Source organism: Tauraco erythrolophus, chromosome 1 (assembly GCF_009769465.1).
Source record: "Tauraco erythrolophus isolate bTauEry1 chromosome 1, bTauEry1.pri, whole genome shotgun sequence".
NCBI classification, from domain to species: domain Eukaryota; kingdom Metazoa; phylum Chordata; class Aves; order Musophagiformes; family Musophagidae; genus Tauraco; species Tauraco erythrolophus.
In genome coordinates, this window is record NC_141465.1 from 117,829,494 (window position 1) to 117,855,317 (window position 25,824).

The window sequence follows — 25,824 nt, forward strand, 5'->3', positions numbered from 1 at the left end:
GCAGCTTCTGCTAGGTTCAACGGGGGACGCGAATTCTCAGCACCTTTGAAAATCAGGCAATAAGGCTTTTACGTTATCCATAAATTAATTAAAAAAAAAAAATTTTTTGTTTCCTCCTCTGATTGCATCTGATCTTACTAATTGACTGCATCAACAAAACATGTAACTATTTAAACGAAACAAAGAAAGCAAAGCAAAGTGCCGTACTATAAATTACTAATATATTGTTACCCATTTCACCATTACCTGGTAACTTAATTTTTTGTTTAAAAAATGAAGTCAGTGCTGTAGTAAATCTTTGTTTCCTATAAATAGATGATTATAGCACAAAAAAAGCTCACAAAAACAAACAAACAAACAAACATACATACATACTTATGGTGGTGTAAAAAGTTCAAAAACTTGGCTTGAAAATCGCCTGCCAAAAGTAGCAAAATCCTCTTTCCGCAGGTTGTTTTAATACCACGCAGCCCAAGGAGAAACATCCAGCAAGTTAAAAAACGAAAACAAAAATCCCAACGACATGTAACAAGGATAGAAAGTGCTGCATATAAACCCCTGATGCACCAAAGATTATAACCAGAGACCACAGATTTTTTTTTTTATATATATGTATAGATATATATATATTAATTTAAACTGGAACATTCTCCAGCTGTGAAAATAGCCATTTAAAAATTTTCAAACTAGAACACAAAACATATCTGGTACTTCTGATGCATGGGGCTATACATACAGACTCCATGTATTTCACATAAACGGATTACTATATAACCTCCTTGCTGAGAAGGAGATCCCAAATGCTATTGTAGCAAACCTCCCTCAGCATTAGAGCTGAGCTGAAAACTACTGGACACCACAAAGATGCATCATCTCTCAATAACCTAACTGAGATTTTTCCACTAAGATGGCTGCAGCGAGCTGCTGAGCGTCCGTCACGTGAGGGTTCTTCTTCATAACAATCCTCACAAGATCAGGGGGGAAGATGTTGCAGAGATTTATGTAAACCTTCTCCCGGGTGTCTTGGTGCCTTGGAGGGTCTTGAGGGATTCCGCAGTAAGGTACGCGCCAGGTCTGGTCCTGCTGTTCAGGCAAGCTTTGGAAGGCAAACTGCTCATAACATGGCTGCGTGGGGTTGCTCGGCAAGGAGTAGGTCTGCCGGTAGCCATACGCATCCATCCCGTAACTCTGCCTATCCCAACTTCCAAGCCCATCTTGGCCAGAATAAGGCTTTCTGTGTCTTAGTGGAGAATTATCATATAAACGCGAGTCCGAAATGCTGTCTATTCTGGTGGACACGAGGGCTCTCCCCAGGTGCATGGTCTTGGAGTGTGACGAACTCTGAGATGCAGGGTAGTCGTTTGGACAACTAGAACGAGCACCGACCGCTGGATGCTGCAGATGCACAGCCATGTACGGAACTGGAGGTTTGTGGTGATGCTTTGGTTCTTCGTGACTATAGCTTTGCACTCGTGTGAGAGGCTCGTGGTAGCTCTGCAGGAAGGGCTGAGTGTTAAGGCGGCCATGGGGGTGCATATGTTGGCACTTCAAGTTCTCCTCTAGCTGTGGGTCAGGCGAACTCACGTAAGAGCGATCGCTGTAACCCACGTAGGAATCACTACTGCCACAGCTAACGCTCCCTTCGCTGCTGCAGTCGGAAGCCACAGAGCTAATCCTATAATCTGTGTCCAAGGAGAAGCGCCTTTCAGGACTACGTGGACCAGATATACTTAGATTTGAATACGCACTCAGCATAGAGTAATACCCTACATCCACAGGAGACTCACATTTTGGATACTGGTCATAAGGCATTGGTGTTCCGTGATTTTTGGTTGCCATCATCACTGTAGGATACTGTCCCTGTGGTCTTTGATCCTGAGGTGGGAAGTGAACTCCGGATGGAAGGCCGTTAGTTAAAGGTGCAGTACTTTGGGATTTTGCAGCAGAGGAACTTGGTATACTAACTAAAGAAGGTACAGACCTGGTTTCCAGTTTGTTTTTGGTGGGAAGCTTTTCCTCCAAGTCTTGATAGACTTGAGTCCTTATACTAGGATCCGATTGCCTCTTTGGAGCAGCACGCTTCAGCTCAGAAGTGCCATCATTTTTAGTGCTACAGGGAACGCTATTGCTTTTTACCAGTCCTCCTTCGCTTGTAGTTTTGGCAGCTGTGCTTCTAGACATGGCACGAAGTTCATCAGCTACAGATCGCTGAGGCTGATTTCCTCTTTCTGGATGATAGTATTTGCATTTGTGTCCATAGGTACATTTCTTCCCTATCAATACAAACATGATCAGATAAAAAAAAAACTTGACCCAAAATCTGTTAAGCATCAAACAACGGAAATGCCCCTCATCTAAAGTTTTACTGATAATTTGACAGATCTTGCAAATGGTTTTGTGAGACACAGGGTGAGATCTAGATCTCCTCTCTTGTATTATGGGAAAAAAGAGGCAGTGGTAACATGCTGCAGCTAGTGCTCTAGGAACACAGACCAACACTAGCAGTCACATTTTGAGCTGGACATGACACTGTCAGCGTGTCTGTACACACTCACCGTATTGGGCCAAGGAGATATACAGGTGGGAAACTTAATGTGAAAGTCCCACAGCAGACATTCAGCTCAGACAAGATGGTGGTGTGCCTGTAGGAACGCTCAGTAGCTAAACTTTACAGAGCTCAATCAATTTTCTAGAAAAAAAACTTAGCTATTTTATGACCAAAGCACATTAGAAAAGAGCTTTCTGGAGCCTGCAGAATTTAGGTGCTGTTTTGGATCTATTCCTGCCAGTGATTAATAAAGTTGCTCCTTTAGTTCGACTAGTAGATAAAAATGTTCTCTAAATAGCACATGAAAAAAATCACTTCCGTTTCCACCATCAGCTCAGCATCTCAAAGATCCTCAGACTATGATAACAATGTAAAAACTTCTTTTAAATGTTTAAAAGCTTTTATTTTTGGCAGTGTTAAAGCAGAAGCTTGGTCCCCAGTCCCAGCAGCACAAAAAACTAATGAGTTAAACCAAATTACCATATGGACATGGTTGCTTCTTATGTTCCGGCACAATAGGCTTCTTCCGAAGAAAATTGTCCAGACTTGGACCATGGCGGCCCAGGGGATCATCAGGAGGCATAAATCTATAAAGCAAAAAAGCCATAAAAGATATTATGGAAGCAGATAAGCCTTTCCATATTCCTCATGCAATGACCAAGAACCTCATGACTGTCCCCTACACCATAACCTGCCACATTCGACATTTTTAAGCCTGGGTACTTTGAGAGCTGTTTTGAAAGGCCCCCTTTCTGCTGCAGGTACTGCCTGAGAGATAAGTCCTAGAGAGATAAGACTGTGTGGCCACCCCTGGTCTGCTTCAGACACTTTTAGTCTAGCTCAGCTGACTGCTCTGTGGGAAAACAGGGCTGCACAGAACCCATTCCTAAACCAAAACAAGGGCAGCAATACAGGCAGTAATTGTACTGTAAAATGCCACAGCTAACTTTGCAAAACTGTGCTGATTGTCTAGGGCTCTTGCATCAGTATTTAGGCACGCACATACAAATGTCTGCTTGGCAGAGTACTGAGCTCCTCCCACTACAAGAAGCCATCAGTAGTAACTGCAGTTGATCCGTATGCTGAGGTATGAAGATACCATGGATGGATCTAAGCAGACAGTTGAACTACAGACTTCCTGGGTTCATTCCATCATGGGTTTTTCTGTGACTCTAGGATTTAGGAGTCTAACCACAGGCACTCAAAAATGCTGGCTCAGTATGTCAAGAGAATTGGAATATTACACCATAGCATACACCAAATACAAAATATGCATTGGCATACACCAAAAGAGGAAAAAAATAGCATAAAAAGATACAAAGATATTGTTACAAAAAAGCTCTAGCAAAAAAACGAGTTCAAGTATTTTTAATCAGAAGACCATACCTATGATTGACTATTCCCCCTGTTTTCCTACATGTATTTCCTAATGATTTGGGTGCAAGATATGAAATTCATACAAGTCTTCAAACTGTCCTCTCCTCAATTATTTTAGTGGCACGTATGAAGACAGGATGACTTACTTGTCATTAACAAATGAATACATCAGCAAGCGTTCATCTATGAACTTCTTCCATTCAGGCTTTTCATTAGCTAGATCCCTGTAGTTATCATTAGAAACAATGATGCCATCTGACTCAAAGGCCAGCTTCACTATAAATCGGTCATCGTAGCACACCACCCTTCTCCCTTGCACTCGGCGGGACGGCGTGAACACAAGAATCTTCTCCTTTTCTAATTTACGTAAGATTTCTTGGTCTACAAGGAATAAGAGTCAAAAGTTAAAAAAGAAAAAGAAAGAAAGAAAGAAAGAAAGAAAAGATGTTTGTTTAATCTCCAAAGGCATTAGATTTGAGAAAGAAAATCCAAGCATTTAGGATTAAATATGTCTTAAATGGTTATAGTCCAGCAGAAGCTGTCTGATATATGACATTTGAAGTTACAGTCAACAGTCGACTAGCAATACTTTCAAAAAACCCCAAAAACAAATCAAAACCACCTGCTCCACACAATTTCTCTAAGACCAACACAGGGGAGGGACCTTGTTCATGTTGCCATGGTTAAAAGAAACACTACTTATCAAAATCCCTGTGAAAAACTCCTCTGGTTGAGGAGGGGGAAAAGGAAAATCTCAAATCTTACTGAACGTTTCGGTGAATAGGAGGGCTACACTCAAGTAGAGCCAAGGGTTTCCAATAACTGAGCTCCTTGGTAAAGACAGGTCCTTTGTGGTACCCAGCAGAGATGGATTTTGAAGTAATTCCAGTAGCTCACATTTATGGGATTGCCTTGTAGAATTTTCTGCTCCTCAAGAGAAGAGGTTACTACTAGTACCCACAAGGACTGGAAAACCCACATTCTGTACAAACACTCAGGCTCTCAACAGTTGCTAACAGCATCCCCTAAAAAGATGTTTGATGTCATCTTGTAACCAAGAGCAAATATGGTTTTTATTTGTTTATTTTACCTCCAGCAATAGTTCAGAACATATCTTCCCTTGAAGGATTTAGTTTTATACACAAAGTCTTACAAATCCAAACAGATTTCTCTTTAATCCTGCTAAATAAGTGTGTTTAACGTTTTATTTAATTCCTTCTTGTCCTACACAGTCTGTCAATCAATCCAAAACAATCTCCTGTTTCTCTGTGTGGGACCTGGAGATCCCGAGGAGCTTTGAAAGATGGCCTAAGGAGGTTGGTCTGAACTAAGATTCTGGATGTAGCACCAGTGCACCTAGCACTGGAGCACGTACCCCTTGTGTCGATTCTCCTAGCTATCACTCTCCTCAGACAAGCTATGAAAAAATAAACCAGAAGCTAGGCAACATTTAAAGCAGCAGAAGATGCTTGAGCAGTGAGCATGAGTCACAGCTCTGAATAATGGTTTAGATTTCAAATAACTCAACTGTTTTGTAGCACAAGAGACTTGACAGGGAACATGTTCCATCTAGGGAAAAAAAAGACTCCAACAGAAAGAAATACAGCATTAATATTCTATATAAGCAATATATTTGATACAAGCATTTATCTGCTTAGTAGAAAAACCACAAGATTTTAAATGAAATCCAACCTTTTTGTATTCACTCCCCCACCCCACCATGTGGTAAATGATGAACAAGAGTGCGATGGAAGGTCATTTTTTTTTCCCCTACTAAGAAAGAAAAAAATATCTGCCATGTGATGTTAGGCAGGGAATAATAAGAAAGATGCAGCTGTTGTTTAGTCCGAGAAGCCTCTCATGAATGCTGACAGTCTAGAACCATCCTCACGTTAGTCATCTAAGACTTTTTCAAAATTCCAGACAGCCGCAAAGGTGCGTATCTCTGGAAATGGAGTGTCAGCACAACGTATTTCACACGACTGGTAGCAAAGAGGCTCCCTGCATCCTGGTAAGAAAACTGAAGAACCTCTATTTTACAGAAGATACAATAACCTGCTTTGATATTCCTCCCATTTTCAGGGCCCATGATGACAACATGGCAAACTGATTTTTTCATTGCTAGACAACTGGTCAAATTCTAAGTCTTGCTACTTTCTTGAAACTCCTTTTGGGGCTTTTAGCCCTATCCACAGCGCTAGCAGATGTCTCAATTTATTTCTGAATAGCCAAATCTTTATCACTTAGCGAACGCACTTCTCATACCTTAAACACTAGTATAATGAAAGAGAAAGGCTTCAAGAGAAAGGCTTCACACTGCCTGTGATGGAGGGAGAACAGGAGCTTTACAAACTTTTTCTTGCATCAACATGACATATTCTAGTAGCAATCAAGTAAATGAAATGAAGTGTTGTGAAGATCTTTCTAGCTATTTGAAAATGCATGTGGTAATCAAAATATGTTTCCATATTATTTCAGAAGCCATAGCTACTACTCTCAAAAGCTTCCCCTCCTTTAAAGGTAGCCGCATTTAAAAAAAAACACCAAACATCCTCCCCTAAAAAACCCAGTCCCCTCTGTCTGCTAAATTCTAGGCCTTTTTTTAACCCCAAATTCTCCTCGTCTTCAACTTTAGAGCAGAGGGAGGACGACTCTCCAGGCTTCACACAGAGTCCATTAGTTTGATCAAGAAATAAATGCATCCACATGAAATTTTTTTCTACATAAACACATTCAAAATTAAGATTTTTCAAAAGCTGTCTCACTTGTTAATAGTAACGCTGAAAAGGAGCAGTTCCCTTTCTGTCAGGATAATTCCTGTACCCCCAGGCGCGGGCAGTGACTCACCGCAGGTGACCGGCAGACAGCCCAGCCTGGCACAATCTGCTCACCACAAGAAAGATCCCCCAGTGAATCACTAACTTCAGACCTCTTCACTGCCAATGCTACAAGGGTGTAACAGATTTAAAAAACGGCCATTGCATTCTTCAAGACATAAGTAGCAACGTTAATGGAAAATTCATCAGGTGAGCTGAAAAAGGAGGACTTGGAAGAGGGCACTGCTTTGTCTTTTACCTTCCTGAAGATCGCAATGAAGTTACTACATCAAAGATACCTTCTATTACAGTCTTTCATTTCTAAAGATTTGTTCATCTGAGCAGTAGCACTCGTGCTGTGCAAAGCATCAAACAAATCAGTGAAGGTGGAACAGAGCTTACCTGTGATAAGAGCATCAGGTCTCGACTGTTCTTTCCTCCATGCTGGCACAAACACCGTAACATCCTTGTGGCCTCTTTCCAAAAACCAGTCTACCGCCAACTTGATTCCTCGACAAGAAAATACTTCTTTGTTCCCATGGCTGAAACACACATTAAAATTCCTTATTACAATGCTTTGCTTTTCTCTGACCGTAAATGGAGCACAGCAAAACACATATCTCAAAGCCACGCTCTTCACTTGCACTGTGATGTCTAAAGGCAACTGGGAGCCAGTCTGAGCCCTGCCCAAACACTGCCATCATTTGCAAAATGGTGTAGGAGAGGGATACTGAATCTGCTGAACGTTTTTAGCATCCGTACACAGATTTGACGAGTAAGAAAAAATGTAACTAGGGAGTGTTAAAAATCCTCATTGCCCAACCAAAAGTACGGGGTATAACAGGCACCATGGAGACTTGATGAGGAAAAGCAGGAGGCCTGAAATACCAACGTGGAAGAGTGCAACGTGTTTAGGAAACACTGGCAGATGAGTACTGAGCACCCACATGCATGGCGGCAGGAGACGAGACAGTAGATCCCTGCTGCAGGAGCTCTGTGAGGTCCCATCCGAAGAGGGAAAGAGAGGAGAAGGACTCCAAGCCCAGGAGGGTGTCAAGCACTCTGCAGGACAGATGAGGCAAACTGGAGAGACTGTCCAAAATCAACATTGTAAAACTAAGAATTTGCTTAGTGCTGCACTTCAGAAGGAGAAATTAATTACGTATTAAAAAAGCCGTGGAGAGACAGTTCAGCAGAAACCGATCAGACACAGGCAAAACAAAAGATGTGCGTCTGTTGTGCAATAACTGTCTGAGTTAGGGCAAGAGACGCAATTATGTCATTTTCTAAAGGCAGATGAGTCCTCAGCCAAATTCTACATCCAGTTTCGGGCAGGACGTATTACAAAAGACACAGAGGAACTGGAAAGAATCCCAAAGAAAGTGAAACAAGACCTATGGTGAAAGGCTGAAGGAAGCACATTTAGTTAATCTGGAGAAAAAAGGCAGCCTGTGGAGGAACAAAACAATCTTCAATATACGGGAGGTAATTAAAATCGAGGACAGCAATCAACCATCGGGTGTCCGTGGAAAAGTTTTGGTAGCTGGGGGCTGCAGGGTGGCCTCTGTGAGAAGAGGACAGGGGCTGCCCAGTGCCAGGCGTGCCTGGCTCCAGTCAGCTCCACAACAGAGGAGACGGGAACAAAGGAACACCAAGGCCAGAGAAGGCAGAGGAAGGAGCAGGTGCATCCCCGGAGGGACTGCAGCCTGTGAAGCACAGGCCGTGACAAGAGAAAGGAGAGGTGTCTGGAATGAAGTGGGCCTGGGAAAAGGAGAGGATAGATGTTTTTCCTCTAAGTATCTGAATATTTGTCTTTTTTGTTTCCTAATACCTGAACCAGTAATTAAATATTTATGTTAACTGGCTACGAATTAAGTTAAATTCCCCAAGCTGAGTCTGTTTGGCATGCAACAGTACTTGGTGAGCAATTTCCCTATCATTATTTTGACCCATGAGTTTTTTGGCTCCTGTTCCTCCTGTTTGTTGCTTCATTCTGCTGGTGGAGGGAGCAAGCACCCAACTGGGTGGGTGCCCGGATGCCAGCCATGACCAACCCACCATTCCACTAAGTAAGAACAGAAAAGTCCTTAATTAGCATAAGGAATAGCTAAGCAATATGTTAGAAAAAGCTTTCTAACTGATCAATGGGACAGTCTGCCCACGGATTTTGGGATCTCCTCATGAGGCGCTCTGCAGAAGAAGTCAGATGGCTCCTCTGGGGCCAGTCTGGGTTCTCCACGCACAGGAGGAGACGAGCAACTTTTCTGAGGCCTCTCCCAATCCCACAGCTCTACGTAGTAAAAGAAATCCCAGGGCATAGCAGCAGGCTGTTACCTTTCACTTGGCTGGCTTGTCATGTACAGCAGATGTGCCACAATCTGCTTTCCAGAAAGGTAAAAGACCATTCTTTCACTACAGAGTGATTTGTGAATGGGATGATATCATGATGGATAGACACTGGGATCCTAAAAGTTTCTCCTACTTGCATATTTTGAGGTAAATAAAAACATCGGAAAGATTTTTTTTTTTTAGTATGACCACTTTAAATTACCTACTATTTCCAGCTTTCTAAAACATAGCACTGCTGTACCTTCCTTGCTACTTTGAGGGAGCTTGAGTAATTGTGCAATGGATGAAGTGCCACAGTGAAAGTGAGAAGAATTCTGAAACAATGTTCAGATTCTAGAAGCCTGTGAAGGAGGTGGTGTACAGGTTCACCCAGTCTAGGTGTCATGAGAGAATGAGTCATGGCTAACACCTCTCACAAAGCATCATCCTCAGCAGAGGCTGAATTGAAGGTCAGAGACCTCAAACAAAATCAAAAAAGAAAGAAAGAAAAAAAAAAAAAAAGAGGAAAAAAAGAGCCCACTACTGATTTAATCAAGGAACTGTACTACTTCTAATGATGCTGGAGACAGGATCTGGAAACATAATCATATACCAGGATACTGCAATTGTTGCCAGCTATAATAATAAAAGTTTGTAGATTTTAGCTGGCACAGAGTACTCCAAGGATAGTTTAAGTCCATGTTCTGTGCCTACAGGGTCATACTAGGAACATTGGCACAAGCAAGACATCTGTGTATCTCAATATCCTGTTTAGCTATGGTTATAGCTCTCTGCAATAATGCATTCCCTGCTTTGAATAGTAATATCATGTAATACACTATTACATTGTAATAACACTGTAATAATAAAACACACAGCAATATTTTTTCTAGGCACTGCTTTATACTATACAATTATTCTTGTGCTTGTTTGGCTGAAAGGGGAGTATCTTCATGTATTTCATAACTTCCCAGGAACAGGAAACCAAACCACACACAGATATGTCACATTTAAAATGCACATGCATGCATGTGCACTGGAAAAATGTCCAACAGTGTTTCCAGCTGTGGCAAGTCTAATTACTTCTCCCCTCGACAACACAAAATCAGGACACTCGGGTGCATTCAGTACCCAGTGGGCAGCCGTAAGCCTCCTTTGCAAAGCCTGATACAAGAAGTTACTGCTCATGCTACCAGAAGGTCATGTGCAACCACAAACATATTGCAATCCATTTTAAAACAGTCGGGAAGGGCTTGTTCCAGCTACCAAATTCCAGTGAAATCACTGTACTGTTATTACTCTAAACAATCTCCATGGTTTCAAATAGATAAAACCACTTTTCACTCCCGACAGTGAACAAGCGTTTTGTTAGACTATATTTTAGTAACAGTATGTTTCTTCCCGTAAGTCTGAGAAATAATTTCTGGAATGAAATCCTGGTCTCTCTGAAAGAAATGGACATTCTTGCCTCTCACTTTCTCTCAGTTTTGAATTCAAGCCACACTTTTAAAGGCAGAGGGAGGACCAGGCAGTTGAGCTCCTTAGTTTTCTCTTGCCTAATACAGACTCTTAAAATTCTTTCATCCAGAACATAAATTTTAAATATACTTAAACTCTACGAAACAGAAATGGGAAGTGCATTACAATGCATACTAGCTTTTCTGCATTGCTGAGCAAGTGGATTTACAGCTCGTATAAATCTTCACTTTTTTTCCGCTCCTTTTCAGACACATGCCTAAGCTGGTATTCGAATGGATACAAATTCCAAGAAATTTAAATGATTAGTAAGAAAGTCTGTGAAAGAGATGTGCAATTAAAATTTGTTCTTTTCTTCTGTTTTGTTGTCATGCAGATTTGATGCTCTGCTTTTTGTGATCTTTGTGCTTCATCAGCTTTATGGTACATCATATGGTGAAAGGACTGAAATCATGCTACTGCTTCCAACTTTTTCCATTCTAATTAGTTGTAAAAAAGAAGAGAAATGTTTGTATTTCTTTGCCAAGAAACTTTCTTTTAAAAATCTCTTCCCAATTATTACAAGTACGTGAAAGCTCAGAGCAGTCAAGATGACAGCTGTAGCTCTGGCTGAAACACTGGTGTATGCTGCTTTGGTTCTGCTTGAGAACTAAGTTTCATCTACCACTCTCAGCTAAAGGAAGATAAAGTATATTCCTTAAGAAGTATCTATTTCTCTTTTATACCATGCTTGAATGATTCTTTATATCACCACTATTATATTTAGCCTGTGGATAGCTGTGGTTTTATGTTCAAATGAAAAAGAAGTAGCATAACACTTCCTGAGCAAAAAACAATCATTTTCTAGGCTAGGAGAGCTAGTAGAAAGTCATAAAACATCTGATGAGAACATTTTCATTTTCACTGTTACCTTCCCAGCCCTCAAACTAGATTTTCAAGTGAATGCCTTGAAAAGAGCGGTGATATACAATCCTAAAACGCTGACTACTTACAACAGTTGCAAGACTTCTAGTGTGCTCTAATGCAATATTCAAACCAACACGGAGCTCTCAGATTTTGAAAGCTACAGAAAACATACACATTGATGACAAGAGACATTAAAGCTTAGGTCTACACTAATGTCTGTTGCAATGCACATACAGGTTTTTATACAATTGAAATTTAGACTAATCAAGGTACTTCCCATGTCAAAGCATATTGATTAAAAGCAAGAAGAACAAAACTAAAACACAGATCTGCCTGGCAAATTTAGAGAGCTACCAAACTGTTTTCTTCTATTATTATGTCACAAGAGGAAAACAGTGCTCAGTCCATAGCATAGAGAAGTAAGAATTTCCAACATGTGACTCATTAGGCTGGCAGCCTAGTTTTGTCACTAGCCTTATACCATCTCCCCCTCCTTTTTTCTTTTTTTTTTTCTTTTTTTTCTTTTTTTTTTTTTTTTTGTAAAAAGCTCTACTAATTTCCTGATCACAGAAATAATTTATCCCAAAGCACTTCTCAGTAACCCAGGCTTTCTATCAGTCCTGCATTTCTTCCTTATAAATATATTTTCGTGCCGACATAAAGCGGAGGAAATAGGTCCCAAATTTTTTTTTTCCATTAGCCCATGGCAAATTACTGCAACACTTTGAGGTCTTTGAAGGAAAAAAAGCCTTGGAAGCTGTAATATCTTTCAAAACATCTTTCATCTGTAGGGCTTCCAATGCCAGGTGCTCTATGGAGTACGGCAAGCGCGGCTGCCAGCCAGCCATGCATGCGGGTGTCTGACCGAGCAAGAGTCACACACAGCAGTCAGAGGTTGGAAGAGAAGTTATACTCAAAGCTGCCAGTGACAAGCTCCTACCCACATGATTGTCACTTGTTGGAAAAATATTTTTGTCTATTCCTTAAAGTGACTTCTCAATATAACCTAAGAAAAAAGTCAGGCTACAAGGAAAATGCTGCATTAGATGGTCAGTGCCACTGAAAAGATGAATGTCTGAATTCATCAGACAGTGAAGGTACCAATGTACCATCACGTCTACCAAGCTCAGCAATACACAATCTGCGAAGAGACTAATGCAGCTAATTTGTTAGCTTATTAAAACACATACACAATTAAATTGCCAGATGAAAACTACATCTGGCATAGATGAGACAACCAAACCATCCTTTGGTTGACACAATTTGCAATTGTGGAAAAACTTCTATGTAGACAGGGTATCAGTGAACCTTTCACTATGGCCAAATGGCATGCCTCATGATTAATGCACGGGGACAAGACCCAGTTGCCTAATGTCTCTAACAGAGATGTCTAATGCTGGTTTAGGCACCTTTAGGTATCTCACGCTTCCTCCAGCTGAATGCGACTCCTGAATGGCACTGGGGTCTGTCACATCAGTCAGGCCTGGGTGTACGGTTCTGATGCCACCAAGCACCTAGAACATCCACAGCTGGAAGGATGGCTGGGCATGAAGGCTGTAAGAAAACTGTGTAACTGTCTTAAGCGGGAGTGCATTTAATCAAAAAACAAAACCCCCAAATCAGCACCTTCCTCTCACAAATAAAAAATATTGTCTTCATGCTGCTCTCCCGGTAAGCACAGCAGACTTCTTTTCTGCCTGTATGTTTTCAAAGTAAAGTTTTATGGAGATTTATATAAAATTTGAAACTTACTCTTTTCTCTGTTAGCAAAGAGAGTCTGAAGGCGGTAGTCTGGGAAAACTAACAAATATGGGACAGAAGCGCATGAAGAAAACAGTCAAAATTTTCCTATTGTGTTTGTAACTAACAACTCTGTTCCTTATTCCTTACTTCTCGGTGGCAAAAAGCCTGACTTCGAGTGCAGCAAAGAGAAGTATCACAGCAATACGGAATTTTAGGCAATTTTCAGCATCCCAAGCTTGCCCTTGAAAAGGACAAGCAAAGGAAAAGGACTGTACAAATGTGCTGCAGTGTATTTCTCTCTTCAGATGGAACTCCCTCTCAATCTCAGCAGTAAAGGGAAGTCTTTAAACGAAGGGGCAAAAGAGAACCTCAAAACCTTGTCTCTGCTGCCTCATGGAGAAACAAGACCTTCTCCCCTTCATTCCAGACTGTGGAGGCTCAGCTGAGGAAGCCAGGGATGCATGAAGAGCAGGTCTAAGAACAGACAGGTATAGGAGTGAAGAGCTGACAATCTGCTGTTACTAGATGGGCACAGAGCACCTTCTTTGGTCTACCTCTGTTATGTAAAGGGAAAATTTAGGGTAGCTTAAATATCATCACACAGGGATACAGAACTACTAATGATTGGAATGTGTTCTCTCTCTAGTGTCTATGCTGTGCAGTTTACACTACATAAGGTCTGAGTGCACTTTTATGTCACTGGACAAATGCCTTTCTTACTCATGTGCACCAAGGTTCTAAACGATGATTTTGCCTTACAACATCATCATCTACATGCAAAAAAACCGCTCCCGCCTTATGAAGCGGGGTTAGAGCTACAGGGTTCTCCGGAAAGCCAACACAGGCCACTGCTCAGGTATGGCATGACAGAATGCCGGGTCCTATCCCTTAGTCCAGCCTTACTCTCAGCTGTTGGAAGCGTTTATCTAGAGCTCCACAGCTGCTCTAGAGGTTCGTCTAACTTGCTATTCAGCCCTGATTCTAAGTTTACACAAACACACACACATAGAAAAATCAGTCTCATCTGTAAGTGTGTTCTAACAAAAGACTTTGTGTGTGTTAGGCTTAAACGTGTAGTCATCTTTCCTCTTCTGGAAAAGGATTAAGTCAACACCATGAAAGCTAGAATAACAAAAGAACAAGACCTGATTTGAAGCATCCCATAGAAACTAAATGGCGATTCTTCAAGTCATAGCCTGCAAAAGCCACCTTTCTGCTATTCAATTGAAAGAGAGCGTTTGCTTTGGTTTTAAAAATTTTAACTAATTCATATTCTTTAGTCAATATTGGAACTTAAAATTTGAAATACACAAGATGCATCTGATCAACTGTTTTAAGGTGCAAACAACAGGCAATGCCATTTCAAAGTATAAGAAAAGCTTTCCAAGCATTATCAAAAAGCAGAAAATTTGAGAAGGTGTGGGTTTTTTGTTTTTTGTTTTTTAACTACAGTTTGCTAAAGCAGCTTGTCTGGAACAGGAGTAGTCAGCAGACTAGACCAGCACACATGCTGCCTCTGGCTGGCCAGAAAAAGTTATCCTGGCCCAAACCTTGTTCTGTGCTGTCCTCAAGGAACCCACAAATCCTCCCATCATCAGCTGACTAGATGCAACCAGCTACACAAACATGAACATCCAGTCACATAAGACGACACATCCTTCCTCCTTTGTGTCAGATGTAGCTGTTCTCCCAACCACAAAAACACTGGGTTTCATTTACAGGTCTAATTGAAAAATAATCCTTTCTGATTTTTCTTTTTTTTCTTTTGAATTAGGAAGCTGAATCAACTCATTTTGCAGCTGTGCAGTGACAAGATGAGATGTAGGTAGGAAAGCACCTCCAGCAGTGAGCTAGAAGCAAGGCTGAAGGTAGGTCACTCTGTGTTGTTCATCAGATGTTTTGTGAAACTGCATCCTTGATTAGTCAAGGCAGGGCAGCAGTGTTTGATCCTTCCAGAAGAGGACAATTGTCTCATCCTACTTGTATTACTGGACATCACTCAACTCAACCTTCTCCACAAAACTCTTCCCTCACCCATCAAATGCATCCTCTAAAGGAAAACCAGTAGTTCTTATGTAGAATAATTTTAATAGTAAATGGTATCACAAAGTATGTGCATTACAACAATGTGTGACTAAGAACGTAGACCACAGTCTACCTATTTCTGTGAGAACATATGAGAGAGCTCTTAAGAATATCTCTTGAAAAACTATTTAGTCTTGCTTAAGACACAGGCCCATTTCCCTGTAGCAAATCCAATGTGAGCTCGTTGGCCACAGCTTGGAAAAGAAAAGAGAAAAGAAAAGAATAGACTGTGCCAATTTATAGGTTAGTTATTCATAACAGGACCCTGGACATTTAGATGCAGAGATTTGAACAAGGCTGTCTGAACTGCAGGTGAATTCCTGTTTCTCCCCTGCTGCTTTGACCATTGTTCTTTTACATGTAAAAGCTGAAATCTTTCCTTAGTATTTCATAGAATCATAAAATAGTTTGGGTTGGAAGGGATATTAAAGATCGTCTAGTTCCAACCCCCCTGCCATGGGCAGGGACACCCTCCACTACACCAGTTTGCTCAAAGCCTCATCCAACGTGGCCTTGAACATCTCCAGGGATGGGGCATCCACAAATTTAAAGTGCTTATTTACTATCACCTATTTTCTTGAAGGGCACAGATCCTGCTGGTAAGCAACTGGTTGCACAGCTGATGTCAGCAACAGGGACTCATCTTTTACAAACATGGGACCAGCTTTCATAATCAAGAACTGATTTCTAGGAAAAGGTGGGATCCACTTGACAAAGCAGAACAAAAGCATCTTCACCAACTGGCTGACCAAAAGCAGAGCAAAAGCGTCTTTGCCGATAGGCTGGCCAACACAGCAAGGCATGAGCAACCAAGGAAGTTTCTGGAGTGCACTGATGATAACATCTTAACAGGGGTGATTGAGGATCCAACAAGGAAACTTGCTGGACCTCATACTTACAAACATGGAAGAACTGGTCAGAGATGTGAAGGTCGCAGCAGCCTTGGCTGCAGTGACCATGAGTGATGGAATTCACTGTGAAGAAAGAGCAAGGCAAAAACCCCGGACTTCAGGAGAGCAGGCTTGGGCAGTTCAGGAGAATCCCATGCAGTATCATCCTGGAGAGAAGAGTGGTGGCACAGGAGAGCTGGTTGATTTTCAAGGATCATCTCTGTAAAGCTTAACTTCATCTACCCTGATGTGCAGGAAGTTGGGCAAAGGTGACAGGACAAGACTTTCCCTCAGCAGAGGTTAAGGAACACTGAAACAGGACATTCCCAAGCTGCTGTGCTCTGACGGTATGCACTCAAGGGTGATGAGGGAGCTGGCTGATGACATTGTGAGGCCACTCTTGGTAATCTTTGAAAGGCTGAGGTGACTGGGAATGTTCCTGAAGACTAGAAGAGAGCAAATATCCCTTCAATGTTCAAGGAAGGCAAGAAGGATAATTCAGGGAAAGACTGGTCAGCCTCACCTTGATCCCTGTGAAGACGGAGCAAATTCTCCTGGAAGCCTTTTCCTAACAAATTGTGCAGATTGGGTGAAGGCGATTTGGAACAGTCAGCATGGACTTATGAAGAGGAAATATGTTTGACCAACCTCATAGTCTTCTATGGTGACATGACTCGGTCAGTGGATGAGGAAAGCCGTGGACGCTGTTTACTGTGGCTTTAACAAAGCTTTTGACACTGTCTCTTATAACATGCTCACTGGCAAACTAGTGAAGTATGGGCAAGATAAGGGGACAGAGAGGCGGACAGAAAATCTGGCTGAACTGCTGCACTCAAGGGGTTATGATGAGTGGCATGAAGTCCAGCTGGAGGCCAGTCAGTATCCCAGGGACTGATACTGAGGCAAGCATTGCTTAACATCTTTGTTAAAAACCTAGATAATGGGACAGAGTGCACCCTCAGCAAGTCTGGAGAGGACGCATAACTGGGAGGAGTACATCAGATGGGTGGACTGCCATTCAGAGGGACCCTGGCAGCGTAGAGAAATGGGCCAACAAGTGCCTCAGCAAGTTCAACAGAGGGAAATACTAATCCTGCACCTAGGGAAGACTAACACCAGGCATCAGTATAGGCTGGGAGCCAACCAACTGGAAAGCAACTCTGAAGAGAAGGACCTTGGGGTTCTGGTGAACACCAAGCTGAACAAGAGCCAGCAATGTGCACTTGCAGCACAGAAGGCCAACAGCCTCCTTGGCTGCATAGGAAAAGAGCTGCCAGCAGGTCAAGGGAGGTGATCCTTCCCCTCTTCTCAGCCTTGATGAGACACACCTGGAGCACAGAGTTCAATTTTGGGCTCTCCAGTATAAAACAGATAAGGACAACACTGGAGAGAGTCCAGTGAAGGACAACAATGTTAATCAAGGGACTGGAGCACCTGGATACGAGAAGAGGCTGAGAGAGCTGAGACTGAAGAAGAGAAGTCTCAAGAGGATCTAATCATGTGTATAAATATCCGATGGGAGAGCATAAAGTGGACAGAAACTGACTTCTTACTGGTGTCCAGTGACAGGACAAGAGGCAATGGGCACAAACTGGAACACAAGAAATGTTTAAACTTAAAAAAAGAAAACTTTTTACAGTGAGGGCATTCAAACACTAGCCCAGAGAATATCACTAGTCTTCATCCTTGGAGACATTCAAAACCCAACTTGACATGGCCTTGAATTGACACTGCTCTGTGCAGGGGATCGGACTAGAAGATCTCCAGAGGTTTCTTCCAAACTGAAAGATTCTATGAATAAATTTGGTAGAAAACAAGTAAAGATCTGTTAATTCAATTCTTGGATAAAGACTGTTATATTAATAGATTTAATCTGTTTTAAGGCCCTGTAGCATGCATAGCATGCATTCACGTTTGGCTCATTTTATGTAGGTGGTCAAGAAAGTAAACTGAGCATAGGAAGGCAGGTCTTAAATATTTCTGCTAATAGCTGAATATACATTAAGGAAAAGTGACTGATGTGGAGCTACTTCTGGAATGTGTTCAGTGCAGTTTGTGGGAGAAGTTGAACCTAAGTTCACCCACCAAATCTGAGCTGTGCTAACTAGCTAACACTTACACAAGTGTTTTAGATTTACATGAAATACAATCCAAATCCATTTGAGAAGTCTCTGGATAACTTCTTGGTTGAGTACCAGAACAGTGTTTGTTCAACTGGACATACTTCTTTTACAGCTCAAGTTGAACAAAAAAATTAGGAATGACACATCAGTTAGAAAGAACCCACAGGAATACCCCACTTACAAAGAAGTAATATCCTTGCTTTATGGGCTAACACATCTAATTAAATAAATAAAAACTATCCTATTGGTGTAGATAAGAGCTGCATTTAAACTTCATTTTAAAAAGCCTCATTTAAAGGTACTTGACTTGATTAGGAGCTAAAAAACCCCAGGCCTTTAGCCCAGAAATGTCTTGCATGAACTTTTATTACTAAGCTAATGAAAACCACATCAAGTCATCAGAAGACTAAAATTGACCTTATCAACCACGGTGCTAGTAATCAGATAATCCTTATGAGTTACCTGATTAGCTACTACTCAATTTGTCATTTCAACATTTATCTAGCCATAAATCCCCACAACTCTCATCATCTCTCTCTTTGCCGTTTCCTTCTCTCTTCAGTCACTGATGAAGCATGAACCTCCAGTCTCTCCACAGACAAGTTTCTTGCTATGCACCTAGATGACTGGGGTCAGGAAGGGTGAATGCTCTATGTAGGTAAACGTGTTATCTGTCAGCATGGAATTGAAAGTCTAAAGCATAGTAATCTCAGGAATTAATGGCAATAAAACCTAACTCCAAATCTGATAACCAAGACTGAAATTTTACAGACAGACCAGTTACCGTAAAATAGCCTACAAGGAGAAGTATCCATTAAGCCATCTACTTCTAAATCACTGTTTTTATAATCTTAAGGAATCTTACATTTGCTTTAACCTCCTGTACGTAACTGGATACAGAATTGCCCATAACAAGGAGGCCTACTGAAGGTTTATTAAGTATACCAAAAGTTAATGAAGTAGTAGACTGGCAGTGGGAAGGAGAGATTTGATAGCTGCCTAGACAGGGAGATTTGCAATAATCTACGGTTGTTCTAACAGTGAGTACAAACCACTGAACTCTCACAGATCTCTGGCCTGATTACAAGATTGGCATACTGCATGGTGAATGAAGACGCTTGTGAGAGAACCTGCATAAGGTTTTAGGCAATTACACCAAACATCAGTGCTTGAATGGGACAAGGTCATCTGTTTCCATTTAAACACAAAAGTAAAAGCTTCATGGTCACATACCTCATTGCAACATTGCTGCCATCAATAACTATTGGCCTCAGGTTGTCACCGTCCTCTGTCACATCCTCCTGCAGTGGAGACTCTGACCTCTGAGATTCTATGGAAGACGCTTCACACGTTATACCAGTGTTAGCATTAGTTACAGTCTGATCAGTCTCAGTTTTATTCCCAAGTTTGACAAGTTCTCCCAAAATATCATTTATTAAAGCATCAGTACCAAGTTTATTTAGTACAAGTTGAACCTGCTCTTCAGAGTAACCCAACTTAAGTGCAAACTCCAGTTTGGTTTGATATTCTTTCATCACATCAGGGGGCTTTTTGACTTCCTTAGGTACTATCTGAGCCTCTTCTATGCTAAAGTCTTGCAAGATTTCATTTCTTTTTAGTATATGAGGCTCTAAGCAAGGAGATCGGTACAGCTGTCGGTGAGTCTTAGGCAATAAATGTGATTCTGATGCAGAATTATTCAGTCTCTCTGAATCATTATCAGAATTTGTGCTTTCTTCAGAGTCACAGCTGGAGCTTCCTGAAGTCTCTTCAGATGCCTCCTTGTCTACATCTTCTTTCCTAGAATTAACCTTATCCATAGTTGGCTTCTCCGCCATTGACCAAGGTACAATTGCATTTATTTGTGTGCCAGTGCTCCCCGCATAAAGGTGGCCTAAGTCATGCCCCAGATGATCCTTCAAGCCCATGAAGCTGCTGCATGTACTTGACTCCACTTTGCTGTTGTTCTTGTATTCCTGAATATAAAGCGTTCTGTATTCCTAAAGAGAGAACAAAAATGTTGCAACTGATTACATATCTTTCTCATTTTGCATTTTCTTGCTGCTTCCTCAGAACTTCTCTCCCAGCAAAGAAATACAACTTCTTTTTTTAAACATGAAAGATTTTTCTTTGGGAAAAACTCTTCCTAACAAACATTCACAGTTAAGGGGATAAACAACTGATGATCTGTTTTCTAAGTGTACCAAATGCTTTTACTTAAACATTTCTAGAAAGGGGTTTATGAAAGAATAGGAAACCAAACACTAAAAATTTATCTACTGTAACATACAGAAAGAACTCTTGTCACGATTTAAAGGAATCGAGATATTTCTTCTAGCTTAAGAGAGTACTGTAACAATGAAAAAAAAAGAAAGCAGCTATAAAACACAAGTACTAGAAAAGCTTTTAAACTGAACACCTTCAACTCTCTGTAGAATAGAAAGAAAGTAGCATAGTACTAGATTATTTGGTTTATTAGGCAAATATAAAACATCATAAAACATAACATGAATTAGTAACAGAAAACATGATTAAATAAAAACTTATTGGCCCTAAAATACACTATCAGTTCAACTGAATACACTCAAACTACTTCTGAATTCCCTTATAAAGTGATAATTAAGTCCAGAAAGACTAATTGCTCTCAACAGAGTGCTGCATTACTAACACATACAACATTTAGAGACAGGGATTGATCTAATGGCCAATAAAGCCAATGGAAGTCTTTGCACAGATTGCAACGGACAATTCATCAAGCCAACAAGGCAACAAAATGAAAAGCTGATTTAAACTCTTGGACTAGACTTGTGCGAGCCTTTGGCTGAATCAAAACTAAATATATAGATAGAAGTCATGTAGGAGGAACAGAAGAAGAAAATCTGCAGTTTTCTGGACTTCATACACTTGCCACATCAGTTTTTCTGGAGGAATTTTGTGTTAACAGTAGTTATACAGAAGTTAGCTACCCATTCCATCACATGGATTACTTACACAATCTACGTTTGAAGGCAGATTGCCACCTCTTCCCCTTATTTTGTTCTTTCAAACACAAGTCTTTACTAACTGCTTCAGCAAAGAAAGTGAAAGGTAAGTTTTTTCTCATAGATAAAAATGGACCATATGGACCAATTGTACTGCAAGGTTACTATGAAAAAGAAGAATTTACATTGAGGGAAGAGTATGAAACAGAGTTCTTTCACACTTCTGTCTTTCAAGGCAGAACATAAAAGCAAGATACAGAAGCAAAGAACTTGACTTGAAATTGACAGATACAGTACAAGACAAATTTCATCAGGGAGTTTACACCAAGAAAAACCATTATGTCACATATAATCTCTTGATCTATACTAACACAAATTACAGATATATCTGTCAGCAGGTACATTAACTCTCCCATCCTCTTACAGGTTAGCTTTTAAGAATGACCCAGTATTTTAAAAATATGGTGTACTTTCTTCTTCTAGGGATAAAGATCTGAGAGTGCGCACAAGAGAAATTCATCCAAGCTTAGTGCTAGAGAGAATCGACCTAAAATTCCAATCTGCGGTTCAGTAAAAGCAGACTCTATAGGTGCCGAGTGCGAAGACATCATCACTGTGGTGGTGCTTGCTGGTTATGGGGCACAAAAACTTACTTGACCTATTTCTAGTTCAAATAAATAAATAAATAGGTAACATCTACCAGCAGAGCTTTCATCTTCAACACCTTAACCCAAGGAAAGAAAATACTCTAAAGTTTTATTTCGATCTGGTCTTGTCAGAAGGCAGCATATCAAGGCAGCATATCAAGGAATAGTACTTTCTCTTCACTCGAAGCTTCAGGATTTCAAGCAGCACCACAGATCAAACACAATGACAATTTAGGAAATGAACCTTTTCACAGAGTGATTTATTAACTAACGTAATGCACTGGATGGCCCAGTGCTAGCAACAAAACCGCAACAATATCCCAATAAAAGGATACAGTTAAAAAACCAACACTCTGGCCTTCACAGAACTGACACCCAAAAAAAAAAATTAAAAAAAAAAATCTCAAACAAGAAACCCCTATTGGAAGCGAGGCTGCTTAGCAACCAGCCTTTAGTTGCTAGGATGCACTCCTTTAACATACCATCATGAATACTAGCACAGCGAAAGAATAATTTGGTATGAACAAAAGCCCATGAAAGAGAGCGGGACTTAAGTGCGTCTGGTTTCCCCTTGGAGAACAATGCAGCTGCCAAGCCGATCTGGAAGCCCCGACATCATTGTTCCACCAACCCCACAATCTGCTCTGACTCGAGGAAGTCTAGTTAATGGGCAACATTTTTAAGCTGGACTGAAAAGTTGAGCTGGCTCATGTACCGCCGCCGCAGAATACGGGGAGATAATGGGTCACTGCCTAAATCCGTGTACTGTGAAATGTCATTTTAGTATTGAACTAAAAGTAGAGGGAGGGGTTTTTTTTGGAAGGGGGGGAAGAGGAGGCTGCATATTAACAGCATGGAATAAACAAAGCTCGAAGTGCACAGACCAGAAAGAGGATTTTTTTTTTTTTAGCGTTAGTTAAAATAATACTTAAGTCATTCTCCAATCTCTTCTTCCTTGAAGTTTAAGTGCTTTACAGCAACTACAATCCTAACACCCTCCAGTGGGATTCAAAGAAGTCACTAGCATATGAATGTGTCTGAAGATCAGGCATTATATGAAACATACTTTAGATGATTTGCACATCAACTGCCTATGAAAAATGACCGTAAGCTGAGCTTTGCCCATTGTTGGGAATGTATACATAATCAGCCTCACATCTATCTGCTTTAAGTCTCCTGTCAATCTCCATCTTGCTCCAATATATAATTGCTTCTTTTGCACAGAACTCTACTGTTATCCAGAAACTATTCAAAGAATAGAGTAATAGCAGCAGCAGCTTTAAAATCTGCCACAGATAGCATATAGTCACCATACTATTGTTTTAAAAGCGTAGTTCAAAGGATGTTTACACTGTAAATCCAAAGCTAAAGATTTCTGAAATAGTTTTGCAGAAGTAGTACACTATTCCTGGCATTTGGCCTAAAACCTGCAAGCAAACTGAATTTTTTTCAGACAAGTTTTTACGACATCTGTGAACTTTGTACACGTATTTGCGGTCAGCAGCATCTCTTAGGAACGCTATACTTTGGAGCTCCCAACATGATGTCTTTTATGAGATTCATTGATTAGAACCATGAAAATCAGATGTCACTGCTGAACGCTGCTGGAATTGATTATTTTATCTTGATTTGGTTAGCGAAGTGAGACATGCCAGCCAGACTATTTGAATGAATTTGTATGTCAAACAAACACTAGCGTATCTATATACAGCACAATGAAGCTGATGAAAACCAGAAAAGGTCACATTTATCCATGGAGTAACACCAGATAAGAACTCCTTGCACTCTTTACTTACCAGGAACTCTCATTACATACATAAGATTTTAAACTATTCTTATTGATATAATGCAATATAGCTAAGAAAAATACCTGCTATGAATTCTGACCCAAATGAGAGCCAAACAAACGAACCAAAATCAGACAAAAAATTCTTGTCAAGAAAGTCTTCAACTTTTGGTTATGCTCACCACAGCTGAGTAATTTTCATAATTTGCATTTATGAAAAAGTTAATAAAACAGTCAACTTCCAATTTAGATATACTGATGACAACGTAAGTTTTAAACTATAGCCTGTTTAAAACTACACTACCTCACACTAGGTTCATTGTTAAAAACCTAAAACATGGCATTACTGAGTCAAAGACATTTATCAAGTATAACTGTAATACTCCAGATGAGCACTGTGTTACGACATTGTAGAAGCGTAATCTTCTCCCATTTCTTAGAAGTCACCACTGCTTTCCACTAACCATTAAGAATAATCAGTCAATTAATTCACTTTCACACAAAACAGAAATATTTCTCAAAGGGATATGGGCAAGTAGATCATCTAATCTTTTAATGCGTGTTCAGAACATTTTCCACTTAGAATTGAGCATAAGAAAAGCAATGCAATGCAAATTTAGTACACAGAGGAAAATAACAAGGCGCAAAATAGTGTGTCATGTGGCACGGTACAACAGAAATTGTGTATTCTCAAAAGACTGTCAAAAGTTTATGAAGATACATTCTACAGTGAAACAGTTCAGCATATTTTCCAACAGGCAGACTTCTCCTAAGTCTTCTAAACACAAAATGAAAAATATTGAAATCGCAGTTTGTTGAAACACTGTCATTACTTGTCACGAACAGAAGTGCAGAGCCGATCAGAAAAGAAAAAAAGAAAAGAATGTATCGGTTATCCAAATGATAAAGATACTGCAACAATGCAAATAAAATAATGAATATGTAATAAATACCTACTGCTGTAGTTTCTATGTATTTAATTACCATTGTATTTCAGCGAGTGCTGTTGTCTGCATCATTCTATCCAACAAAGGAAGGATGTCCCATTGAACAGATTGGTTAATGCTCTGGGGCAACAGATGTCTACTGGAACTGCAGGAGACCAGCAACTGGTGGCCTGCCCATCTTCTGAAAACTTTCAATAGACTCATGCATATGTTCACACAATAGGGCATGTGGTAGAAATGCAAACCTCTTTTTAACCCTTTTATATGCTCTCTTTCCCTCCCAACTGATATATGGAGGTCTTTGTTTTGTTTTGTTTTTTCTTTACAGGATCCTTGGAACACAGGCTCATGGAGTATACAGTGTTTGTTCTTCAGCCTAACATCTGAACTCAAAACATAAAACAAAAAAGATTAGAAACTTTATAAAAACAGCCAGGCTAAATCTGACACACTTATGAACAGCTTTCAAAGTACAAAACCTTTGACTGGAGCATGTTCCCATCTGAGAGCATCCTAATGCTCTATCTTGCACTACAGTATCTTCAGATAGCCCACAATGGAGCTCTTCCTATTTTCACAAACACAGGAAATCTCACCCATTGTACGGTATAATGGAAAAGGTGTTTGATTTCTTTTCTTCCTTAAAAGCTTATTCTACCAGCCACAAATTAAAGTAAACAATAGTTTATTTGCAAAAATAAGGGGTAAATAACCTATAACTTGAAAGTTGAAACCTCCCCTTCTCCCCAGGGCGCTAGAGAAGAATTTGTTCTGTTGATGGCTACTGCTTACCGTTTCCAAATTCTGGGAAATACACCATTACTGATGCTTTTTGAGGCTCCCTAATAGTGTTAACGAACTGGGTGAGGTCATTGCTCTTTAATACACTTAGTCTTCAGGCATAACCATTTTTCCTTCCCTCTTTTTCCAAGAGACACCCAAAGCGTGTGAGCCTCAGCCGACACGCGCGCAAGCTACGTTGTCCAAACGCGACACCAGAAAGGTGAAACGTCCCGTTTCCGCAGAGAGAAGCCCCTATACTTACGTTCGCTGGAAAACACACAGACATTGGTTTCTCGTAGCTGTTCCAGAAGCAACTCCTTAACACGATTTCGGCTGCAGACTTCAGGCAAGCAAGCAGAACAATGACGGGACGAACAGATGGACCCGC

At 40.6% G+C, this 25,824-nt stretch overlaps 1 protein-coding gene across 1 annotated transcript; it reads right to left on the reverse strand.

Annotated features, from left to right (window-relative positions):
- Positions 1–876: 876 nt before the first annotated feature.
- On the reverse strand, positions 877–25,722 carry ZC3H12C (zinc finger CCCH-type containing 12C). The gene is made up of 6 exons (XM_009977615.2): positions 25,699–25,722; positions 19,526–20,292; positions 7,144–7,283; positions 4,072–4,306; positions 3,029–3,135; positions 877–2,273 (listed from the first exon to the last, which is right to left on the reverse strand). The coding sequence occupies exons 1-6, from the start codon at positions 25,720–25,722 to the stop codon at positions 877–879; spliced, it is 2,670 nt and encodes an 889-aa protein (XP_009975917.1).
- Between the last annotated feature and the right edge of the window lie 102 nt (positions 25,723–25,824).